General features: G+C 36.6%; 1 protein-coding gene across 12 annotated transcripts in view; it reads right to left on the bottom strand.

Moving 5' to 3' along the window:
• rgs20 (regulator of G protein signaling 20) overlaps window positions 1-12233 on the bottom strand; it is a 32001-nt gene that overhangs the window by 6307 nt on the left and 13461 nt on the right. Inside the window, exons 1-4 of one of the 12 annotated variants that reach the window (XM_087239231.1) lie at window positions 11814-11912; window positions 7279-7442; window positions 4121-4210; window positions 3235-3469 (exon numbers count right to left, since the gene is read on the bottom strand). In XM_087239231.1, the coding sequence (XP_087095357.1) occupies window positions 3235-3469; window positions 4121-4210; window positions 7279-7439 (486 nt within the window). In that variant the 5' untranslated portion in view covers window positions 7440-7442; window positions 11814-11912. Of the gene's footprint in view, window positions 1-357; window positions 3470-4120; window positions 5812-6291; window positions 7443-11813; window positions 11913-12233 lie in introns of those variants that run through there. The other 11 variants (XM_087239239.1, XM_087239237.1, XR_015477683.1 and 8 more) reach the window with 11 other exon arrangements.

Raw genomic sequence — 12233 nt, forward strand, 5'->3', positions numbered from 1 at the left:
CCCGGCTGGCCCTCTTTGGCCCAAGGTATTCGGCGGGCCGAAAAAGGCCGGCTGCTGGCCCCAAGAAAGCCCCGCTTTGGCCCGATTAGGCCCCGGAAGTGACAGTGGAAACGCCACTGGCCTTGGCTCGCCCTGGCTCGCTCGCTTTAGGCGCGATAGTGGAAACGCGGCTAAGGAGGTGTTATTCTCTTCACACTTCATCCATCCAAATCATCACCTTAAAATTATAAGGTTCTATCTGAAATTTTTGTCAAAACTGAGCTATTGACATATTCTTATTAAATGAAAACTTATTTACATTATAGGATGTTTCTTTATAAGTTGCTTCCATTTTAAGACTTTTTTATTTAAAAAAACAAATGTTAACATACTTAACATACGTTTATCTGCAGTATCTAGACCAGAGACGCCCAAACTATACAAATCAATTGTTTGCATGGACCATCCCATTTGAAAATAGAGGAAGAATGGATTATTATCTTTGACAGAGATGGTCATTTCGAAATTTAATGTAACATTTTGTTTGTTTGTTTTGTACTTTGTTTTGTTTTGTAAATGAATCTGGTTGTTTAAAACTACTGATAAAGACCAATGCACAAGACATTGGCGAAAAAAATCAAGGCAAAGGTGCAGCTTTGTGTTATTAATAAGATTGTCTATATTTTTACTGTAATAAGTTTGTTCAAATTTTTTATATACTGCATTGGTAAATATAATTTAAAGCAATTTTTTTTGTAGTTATTTTTAAATATCAGGAAATAAAGTAGGAAATTACTTATTTAAAATTTAATGAAATGCAGTTTGGTATTTTCACTTTCAGTCCACAGCTCTCAATCCAGTTTGTTTTTTTGCCTGTCATAAGAAAAGGTTTGGGCACCCCTCATCTAGGTAAAATGAACACTACAGAGCAGTTTGAAGGCCTCAACTTTTGTTCCTTTTCACACTAATGATTGTTACAGGGACATATTGTCGATGAGGGGCAGCACTGTGGCGCAGTGGGTAGCACAATTGCCTCAGAGCAAGAAGGTCGCTTGTTCGAACCCTGGCTGGCATTTCTGTGTGGAGTTTGCATGTTCTCCATGTGTTTGGGTGGGTTTCCTCCGAGTGCTCCATTTTCCCCCACAATCCAAAGACATGTGGCACAGATGAATTAAAAAAGCTAAATAGTTTGTAGTGTATGTGTGTGAAGGCAAGAGTGTATGGTTGTTTCCCTGTGTTGGGTTGCGGCTGGAAGGGCATGCGCTGCGTAAAACATGCTGGATAAGTTGGTGGTTCCTTTCGCTGTGGTTACCCCTGATTAATAAAGGGACTAAGCAGAAAATGGAAATAAATAACTATTAACAATAATTATATGACTATTTCCGTGCAGCTTTTTGCACAACACCAAATAAATACCATTAAAACTTAACAGTGTATTATATTTGTAATCAAATGCGTTTACCTCACCAATCTATCTAATGGTTTTCGCAACATTCATTCTTCCATGGCAGGGCGCCACATCAAAATTCATCCCACCACGACTACATTACAGCTTCTCATTCAAAACATTCATTGTTTTTTTTTTTGGTAATAGCAGGTAATAATCGCACCAAAACGTATTAAAGGGTAAGTGAATTATAACAGCGCAAACTTTTTTGTAATCGTAGTAGTGCTGTGCGTTATTTGTTTACCCTTTAAGGTGAGATGATGACTGACTGACAGGGCTGTGCGATGCATGAGGCCAGCAAACACGACGCAGCTTTCAGTTATGATGGAAACAGTTTCCATGATTATACTTTATAGATAAAGGTCTATAGCTATGCATACAATGACTTAATCTTGCTGGAGTTTATAGCCATTTCACTTTACTTCAGGACGCATTAATGCCGCTCTGTAGGTCTATTGGAGGCACTCATAAATATTCCTGGCTAATCTAATAAATTTTGGAGACATACACGTTACAAAAACGCACTAAATCACACTTCAGCAGCATTTATTTGAGAGCGCACAAGAAAGGATCGATGAAATCGGCGTGCAAGCAAAGAGATTCGCATGCTAGTATTACATGAATACTGCGCTCACCACATTTGTCATTGAAATAATGCCATAGTTAGTTGGAAGATCTGTGTAAAAAAAGGCCTGCCACAGCTGGAAAAAAATCCTAGAGGAAACACTGTATCTCTATGAAGATAATTTTTCAGCTGTGGGCAGTGACGTACATATGATGCAAAACGCTCAGGTTTATGTCCGATGAAGCTCGGTTCAATAAAAAAGATAAAAGCAATGTAGAATCAAGGTAGAACTGTTGTCGCAGTGCACTTTTCTCTTACATTCGTTTTTAAAACCCCTTTTGTACAACAAGTCTTGTTTTCTCATGGGTGTGTATCTGAAATGTGCAACAAAATGTACCAAAAGTAATGTATTTCATATTTACAAAGATGTAGAAAGCGACCTGAAGTGAATTTGTCATATAAAACACTTTTTTTGTGTATTTTACTTTACACAAAAATGTAGACTGAGGCATATATTTTTATTTAGTCTGGGCTGTGAATATTATTGCACTGTAGGGTATCTAAATAAACTAAATAAGAATGTTGGCCTCAGATATGCTTTATTGCTATATATATTAAATTACCAAGAATAACATTATTTTCATGAGGGGTAAAATTAAAACACAAAAACAAAAGTCTCAGTCAGTTTTTAGTATGTATATGGATTAGGCATAGGACGATAACCGTTTTTAAGCTATACCGCGGTTCGGAAAAGTCAAAGTTTTAAAACATTTTCTGCTACACCATTTCTAGGCTGTGTGTAAGATTTTTTTATTCTTGTTTTTTTAGTTTTTTAGGACAACAGTACCTCCAGCAGAAAAGATATCCAAATATGCTATTTTAATTTGTAAAGAAAACTTATGTTATTAAAACTAATGAAGACAGCAGAAGTCAACGATTCATTTGAATTATTTAGCCTGACATGTTTACTGCTACAAAATATTTGAAATGTTTCTCAAATAAAAATATATTGTGTTCAAAGATGGAAAAAAGCTTACAGGTGACATTTAAAAAGAATATATTATAGAGCCGTCAGAATGTATACCGGCCCATGCCTAAAATGGATTATTTGTTGAGCAACATTATTATTTGAAGTGATTCGTTTCAGTTCTTTTTGAATGAAATTAAATACCCAAACTAGAAGTATTTAAATGGGGATAGTTTTTTTATTTATCTTTCTACACATGCAGATGTGTTCACTCACCTCTTTGGGCGAGAGAATAGAGATGTAGTCTTCATATATTATTCGAGCCTTCTCTTCGATGACGCTTTTATTGGCCTCCTTTCTGAACTCCTCGCAGGCCAACCAGAAGAGCATGTTTTCCTCACTAAACTCAGTGCGCAGAAACTGCCGGAAGGCACTTCTTCCAGAGGGGCAGTTCATCAGTTTGTCGAAGGATTGCCCCCATAGGCAGATCTCCTCCGCAGTTGGTTTTGGACTGCCAAAAAAAAAAAAAAAGTCAGTCAGTTTTGGCAACAAACACTTCAGTAGCAGTTTTTCTTTTCATCTTGATGTTTTTTCTTCAGACGTGCTCTTAAGGCCTGTTCATACCAAGAATAATATCTATAAATACAACTTTAAGAGTATCTGTTTGTTATAAGCATGTGCTTCAGTTTTGTTGTAGGCCACTTTAAATAGACACTTTTATTCTTTATAAATAAGGTGTAATTTCCCAGAGATTTTCATCTAGCAGAACAGTAGTAATTTATTTTAATTCATTAATTTAGTAGTGAAGTTTTTATTCATTTGTTTGAATTTTGGAAACATTGTTGTCATTCATTTTAAATATATACAGTATAAAAATCTAAATAAGAATCTTAATCTAAATAAGAATCAAATTTAAATAAGAATAAACTATTTTAGATTACATTTTTTTTTTTTAGAAAATTTAATCTTACAGACCTATAGTTATTAAACATAAATAAAAAATAAAAGCACTTTGGATTATATTGATATAAAATTGCATTTTTTAAGATAAATACCAAATTCACGAGTTTGGCGTTATGATTTCTTTGCATACACATTTACAGTTACATTTATTTTCACCCATTTACCTCTAAACCTCTTCCTATAAAAAGCAACAACTGACCTTTCCTCGAAGTCTGCGTCCCCGTCTGCTTTAAAGTCATACGAGGCTCTCCGGTTCCTCTCATCTCTGTCTTCATTCCTAACAGTGAGACTGCAAGGTAGTAAACACATCATGATCCCAAGACACCTAACAGCAGGCATCAGGAAGCCCTGGAGTGGCTTTTTACCTTCTCAATGGTCAGTTTAACACTGTAAATGCTACTCATTTTAAGCTCACAGCCAGGAAGCAATGAGTTTAGGTATTTTTTATTTTTTTACTTTTTGAATGCAGATGTCTTGGGATCTCTGAAACTTGAGTGAAAATGACATTTATTACTGTACATGAAAAATAAGCAAACAGCATTTAATTCACATGAGCAAAATTACAGATCTTTTTATAATGCTAAAAATAGTAGATGCAATACATTTATATACAGTAATAAGAGGATTTCTTGTCTAAATATCCTGTGCAAATCTCAGACAATAACTGACATTGGAGAATTGAGAGCTGTGATGACTTTGTCAAAGTCATGCAAGTTTGAAATATTTTTGACACTTACACAACCTCTCATTGTTTGTTGTTTTTTATTGCTCCCAAGATGCCCGTGTGTTTATTGATTTGTCTTGCCTTGATTTAGTTCTGTTTTGTTTTGTTATAGTTTTACAATAATCTACACACCGGACTGTGACAGAAAAACAGACCACAAAAGGAGAACACAAACTGAACTATATAGTTCTTGTAATCAGTCCTTGACAATCCTCTGGCTGTATGTATGTGTGTATGTGTGTGTGTGTGTGTGTGTGTGTGTGTGTGTGTGTGTGTGTGTGTGTGTGTGTGTGTGTGTGTGTGTGTGTGTAATTAATGGCAATCTGGAACAGCTGTGTGCGGGGTGCAATGACGGGATTTGTAGTACGATAGTGTGTCTGTAGTTCATGTGATGTGTGTGTAGTTCACCAGTGAACACTAGATCGCTGGTGATTGTTACATTAGTTTTATTTTTAAGCTACAAAAAGACTAACTTGAATGAAATGTTTTAATTAAATGTCGTAAAGGAATCCATTTTTTTTTTTAAATGAACATACTGTTGCTTAGCGGATAGAGCACAATTTAGATGTCCTCAGTAAGCAAATCAAGGGAAAGGCAGGTGCAGCTTGACTAGTGTATTTTGGCAATAAACTAAAATGTTTTTCAGCCAATTATAAACTACAAAGTAGTGTTACAAATGGAATTCATTTGTTTTCAATATACACTGTAAAAAATGTTAAGCTAGTGCAAAAAAACAAAACAAAACACTATCCTTATTTCCTTTTGCCTTTTTTGTTCTCTCACTTTTTGAAAACATCAGCTGAACTGACCTAAAATTATTTTCCGGTAATACAAAAAACATTTAGTTGGGTTAACATAAGATTATTAGTTTTCTGGAGAGGTGAACTACTCTGTACCAAAACTTTTAAAGTTGTGCCAACTGAACATATTTTGTCTGCAAAACTGGAATGCCTGAAGTTGAGTGAACAAAAAAAGCATAATCCTTATTTCCTTTCGCTTTGTTTTTTCTTGTGTGCTAAACGTATTTCACCTTTAATTGATAGGACAATAGAGAGTATAGACAGAAAAGTGTGGGAAGCAGAGAGAGGGGAAGGATTGGCATAAGACCTCGAGGCGGGAATCAAACCCAGGGGACCGTGAACACCAGAGTGCCAAATATCGACATACTAACCACTACACCATTGCCACTGACATGCACTCAACTTTTGAATACAACAAAGTGAACAAAAAAACTCTAGTGGAAATTGTTACTAATAAATAATACATTATCAGAACAAACAAACAGTTCAATTGAAAAAAAAACAGAGACAAATGTTAATAAAACCTTTATTAGACACAGAGTTAGAAACATGACAGGAGGTAAAACAACAATAACGGTAAACAAGGCAATGATCAAAACATGGCTGGACAAACAGGGAAAATGCTTTGTATTTCTTCACATGTGAAGCATGCCTTCCTGTTTTTTTTTTTTTTTTTCAACTGAACTATGATTGTTTGTTCTATTAATTTATTATTTCTTAGTACCGATTTCCACAAAAGTTTTTTGGTTCACTCAACTTCAGACATTTTAGGTCCGTGCAACTGATGCTTTCAAACGTATACATAGGTGCCAATGGTGTAGTGGTTAGTGTGTCGACACATGACACATCCCACCTCAAGGTCCTATTCCGATCCCCCCCTACGCTTTCCTGTCTACTCTCGACTGTCCTATCAATTATAGGTTAAAAAAAAAAAAAAAGTTTTTTTTTTTCACTCAACTTCAGGCATTCCAGTTCTGCAGACAAAAAAAACCTCAGTTGGCACAACTGTGTAGTTCACCTCTCCAAAAAACTGTAGTTCACCTCTGCAAAAAACTAATAATTTTATGTTAACCCAACTAAATGTTTTTTGTATTAATAAAAAATAATTTTAGGTCAGTGCAGGTGATTGAGTTAACAAGAAAAAGCAAAAGGAAATAAGGAATATGTTATTTTTGTTGTTGTTGTTGTTGTACTGACTTTTTTTACAGTGTATTGAGTTCATTATAAAATGTGAGAAATATATAATGGATTAGTTAATATGATTAATGTACTGTTTTCTATTTATTTTTAAATAAACAAGGAAATTATTCATGTAAACTTTGTAATGCAGCTAAATATATATACATTCAGTCCACAGCACTCAATCAAGTTTGGTTTTTGGCCCTTCATAAGAAAAGGTTATATTAAACTAATTACTAATTAACTAATTGTGATAACGTTTATTTTTTGATATATTGTGCAGCCCTATAATCAAGGGTTAAAAATTGACGATGGCTAAAAATGGCACCAAAATTAATAAAAATTGTAACATTCAAAATATCCACCCTCAAAAAAGCCTAAAACATCACAATGTTATGTAGAAACAGTAAATGAAATGAAAAGTGTCAACTTGCAGCATTACATTTAGCTTAATTTTTTTTTTTTATTTAATTTATTTTTCAGCTCTGATCATTATAACAATTACACATTTCTGTTGTGCTTACAAACAAAAAGCTCACATATATATATTAAACATAACTAGATGTGATCATTTTTTTATGATACGAGCTTTTCCTGTCTAAAACGAATCTCATTAGATAAGATCTGACATTAGCAGTGTAAATAAAATCGTACCAGGAGCAGCTGCAGCAACAGCACCAACAGAAGCAGCAGGCGTTGGAGGCACGGTTTCCCTGGCCGGGCTGCTCGTTCTGCGCCGGTGCTGTGGTCCCCGCCACCGACTCCTGCTGCACCGACATCTGCCTCTTTCGCATCTCCATCCGCTCTGATCCCATGGGCTGCAGGAGACAGGATGCAACTGAGATGGAGCCAATACAACTGCGGCCACATACATCAACAGGACCAATTATTGGTTCAACAAGCAATTGAAGGGTGTAGATATCGGAGGAAGTTATTTTTCCTCAAGTCCACTTAAACATTTAATGGATTGAATAGAGAAAATGATGCTTTTAAAGAAATGGCAAGTGATAAAACAAATATGCGCAGAAGTGGTTTCCATTAACTAATCATGCCGCATAATAAAAGGACTGAATGCGAGCCCTTGCAAGATGCTAAATGCGCATGTAGATTGACAAGACATGTTTCAACTTGACCAGAAAGCAAAATGTCCTAACATGTCACAAATACTAACATGTGGGGACATGTTATGACATACTTGTGCTCAATCTGCTGATTTGAATACATGCATACTGCCAGTGCTGTGTAGATTAGCTACAAGTCGCAGCTTATTAATGATTGTAAATTTCATGATGAAAATGAGGTATATGCACAGCTACTGTTTTTCAGCCAATTATAAACTTCTGGTGAAAGCTTAATATGACTAGTGATGGGAAGATCAGATCCTTTTACTGACTTGGACCTTTGAGTCTCATTCAGTGAGAAGAATGAATCTTTTTTTCAAGTCATTTGGTTCATTTCGTTCAATTTGCCAAAATATTAAAATGATGGTTATTTCCAAACTCATCTACAACTACACCAAACGTTGATCACACTACAAACAAGTCATAACTAGAATGCTATAAGAAAGAGAAAATAACTCTTAACTCTAATAATTGTTTACCTGTCTATAATTAGCTCAGCTCAGCTTTTGACAGATCTTTAAATTTTAGTAGTTTGTTCACATCACACAGACAGTCCCATATAGGCTTAACCAAAGCACACAGTCTGATTAGCATTATTAGTTCTTCTTTCGAGTTTTCTGGTTTTTGGGTCGTTCGGTTATTATGTGACAGCATAAAAAAAAGAGCTGACTCAATCCCAAGGAACAGATCAAATCTTTTTCCGGCTCTAAATGTATATGAGTGTCTTCTGTCTGTCACGTGATGAGCGAAAGACTCAAACCCGATAGAAGACTCAAAAAAGGAACTAATTTTATACTCCTTCTGCACAAATGTGCGTGTGTGCAAATGAACGAATCATTCTCGATTCAACCCATCGTTCTCGAGTCATGCAAAAGATTTGTTTAAAATAACAAATTATTCAAGAGGGCGAAGCAGAGGCACAGTAGGTAGTGCTGCCGCCTCACAGCAAGAAGGTCGCTGGGTTGCTGGTTCGAGCCTCGGCTCAGTTGGCGTTTCTGTGTGGAGTTTGCATGTTCTCTCTGCGTTCGCGTGGGTTTCCTCTGGGTGCTCCGGTTTCCCCCACAGTCCAAAGACATGCAGTACAGGTGAATTGGGTAGGCTAAACTGTCTGTAGTGTAAGAGTGTGTGTGTGTGTGAATGTGTGTGTGGATGTTACCCAGAGATGGGTTGCGGCTGGAAGGGCATCCGCTGCATAAAAACTAGCTGGATAAGTTGGCGGTTCATTCCGCTGTGGCGACCCCGGATTAATAAAGGGACTAAGCCGACAAGAAAATGAATGAATGAATGAAAGTTGTTCCAGAACGACCCATCACTAAATATTACTATTTTCAATTTCATAGCGTTCCTTTTCTAGCATCGATGTTGTAATGTAATTACAATACATTCAATTAAATAGAGTTAATCATTAATTTAGTTGTTTTAACGTAAAACAAGATGAAAGACTGTGCAACCACTAGAGCCGTCAGTACCAGTAGGTTAGCGCAGAAACTCCATTGAAAATACTGGGGTCAAATAAACTGTCATGTTTTAAAGACATGCCGAGGGGAAATGTAATTTAATGCAGTGCTTCTTATCCAGTCTGAGACCCACTATTTATTGTATATTCATCAGGCAGTGAAGATCACTGATTTTTAAAGAAATCAGATCTTAAACGTAACAATTTTATAATGGAAAAACAGTTCACCAGAAGCGCTGCGGTTGGCTGGCTGAAATTAAAAGTGTGTGTGCATATACCCCATTGTAGTCAATAGCATAATGTATAATAGATTACTTTTGGCTTGACTTGCTTTTAACAAGACCAATAACTGACATTAGAGAGCTGTGATGACATTGTCAAGATGTTTATGTTATGTCTGCCACTTACACTACATTATGAATAATTGTTTTATATGATTTATAATTTACTAAAATGCGCTTTTAGCCCAACATTCAGAAGAATGGATCACTAATTAATTTACTCTCTTCATAAATAACCAAATGCTGAAGTAATAAACCTGTAAGAACAAGATTTATTTTAAATTTGCAGCTTTTTTAAAATCAAGATCTTGTTCTGTGTAGCCAGAATGTGACGTACAATTTCCCCCAAACACATTTTAATGTATTCTATCAATCAACATTAAAAATCATTGTTAAAATATGATTAACTATAATTAACAATGATGTCAATGTCAATTTCTGTCACTGCACACCTTTACTTATTCATTAAAGTCACCACAGCAGAATGAACTGCCGACTATTTTAGCATTTGCTTTACGTCCGATTTAGTTTATTCAATTCACCTGTACCGCATGTCTTTGGATGGTGGTGGAAACCGGAGCACCCGGAGGAAGCCCACTCAAACACGGAGAGAACATGCAAACTCCACACAGAAATGCCAACTGACCCAGCCGAGACTGAAACTAGCGACCTGGTGCCGCCTCGCACCACTTTACTTTTTCTATTATTCATTCATTCATTTTCCTTCGGCTTAGTCTCTATTTCAGAGGTCACCACAGCAGAATGAACTACCAACTATTCCAGCATGTGTTTTAGGCCCAATTTAGTTTATTCAATTCACCTATACTGCACGTCTTTAGACTGTAGAGGAAACCGTAGCACCTGGAGTAAACCCACGCAAACATGGGGAAACATGCAAACTCCACACAGAAATTCCAACTGACCCAGCCAGGACTTGAACCAGCAACCTTCTTGCTGTGAAGCAATCATGGTATCCACTGCGCCACTGCAATGCCCCACTTTTTCTTATAACTCTATAATATTTTATACAGTTTGTTGTTTAAAGTATTTGCTTGGAGTAAAATTACATTTATAAATAATGAATGAAAACAATTATTAAGGTCACTAAAATGCCATTGACGCAAAGGTAAAATTACCACTAATAAAAAAAGCCAATTCCTGCCCTTGAGATAATCTAATAACAAGTAGCCTACTGCATTTTTGGAATCTAATTACATAATCCAGATTACATGTAATCAGTTACTTCTCAGCACTGCACACCACACATACACACCCATACTTTCAAAATATCATGTAGTAAAAGTTTTTTTTTCAATTAAAAACTCCAATCCACTCAACTAACACCAATTAGGTTGCAGTTCCTTGCATATCTGAATCACAAGCATGTTCATGAAATAGCTTATTATCATAAAATAATTAGCACATTCAGTGTTAACAGTGCTTCTCGTTCGCAAACATGCTTAGGCCTACAGCTCAATAAATTTAGACGTGTTGCCATGTGGGTGGGTTTTCTCTTTCTCCTCAAGCTTCGGTGTTGGTGATTTAAACAACATGGCTTTGGGGCTTAAACAAACCTTGCTGTGAAGGTTATCAGAAGCAAATGCATAGGCTTCTGGACTGAGTTGTCTGTTTAAATGCAGAGAAATGAGAGTAGCAATCGCCAAGTAACTCGTGATTAGCTGTTCTGATCTCTGTCAATCTTGCTGTTGTGATTCCATAGAATCGTGGAATCATATTGCTCTCTCGAGCTGGAAGATGTTGGCATATTTGGGGGTAGGAGGGGGCGCGCAGCGCGTCGAGCTGCAGTTGGAGCCCTTCATCACTGATCACAGCCGCGGTGCATAAGAAATGCTCGAGCCGTGATTGATGATAATGCCCGATTTATATATATGTTTTTAAACAGTTTTGCGAAGCATTGCGTCTCTTTGCTTGCACGAATGGCAAACGTTCATGATGATTAGACTGGCAGAGAGTAAAAGCCCGATATGCTCAGCTTGATTTGACCGAAGCAGAACAGACGATAAATTTAATATTATAGCTTCTAATGCGCAACGCATGCTTAAAGATGGGGCACGCGGATAGAATAAAAAAAGACATCGTGCATTTTACTTTAATAATAAGCAAAAACGAAACGCACTAACGTCTCTATCGCATATCCTCGCATTGCAAAGTGCCACCATGAAGCACAGCTACAATATCTCTTTATCGCCCAGGACAACCATCGAAAAGACATTTCTGTCAAACATGACATGCCATCCTCAACAATCACATTCAAAGGTCGTTTTCTGCTCCTCGTATATTTAAAAACAACTAAAGAACCCCTATACTTACAATTTCACCATGTATGCCCAGAGATAAGAGATATTCTTTCCCTTGATTACATCCGTTGGCATAAGGATTTTTTAAAGACCGGCTGTTTTTTGTCAGTGCGCATGCGTGTCTCTCGCGAGCTGTGGCGGCGGTAGCGTAAATGCTCTGGATGTCACTGATTCATGATGCACTAACATGCAACAGTAAAATACGACACGATTAGACATTTTCATACACAGCTGCAGGACTAACAGAGACTTTTTTAACTATCCAACGTGCCGTTTTGCAGGTACCGTCCCTTAATGTATAAATGATACTACTAATAACACAACGATTTAAATGTTATTATGTGTGTTTAATGGAGGAGGATGGCCAGGTTTGAGGCTGTCACCAACTGAATGAGTGGTCATCAGATGCAAACCGACTGAATTCACAGGAGGT

The sequence above is a fragment of the Danio rerio genome, chromosome 2 (assembly GCF_052040795.2).
Source record: "Danio rerio strain M-AB ecotype USA chromosome 2, GRCz13ab, whole genome shotgun sequence".
Lineage (NCBI taxonomy): Eukaryota > Metazoa > Chordata > Actinopteri > Cypriniformes > Danionidae > Danio > Danio rerio.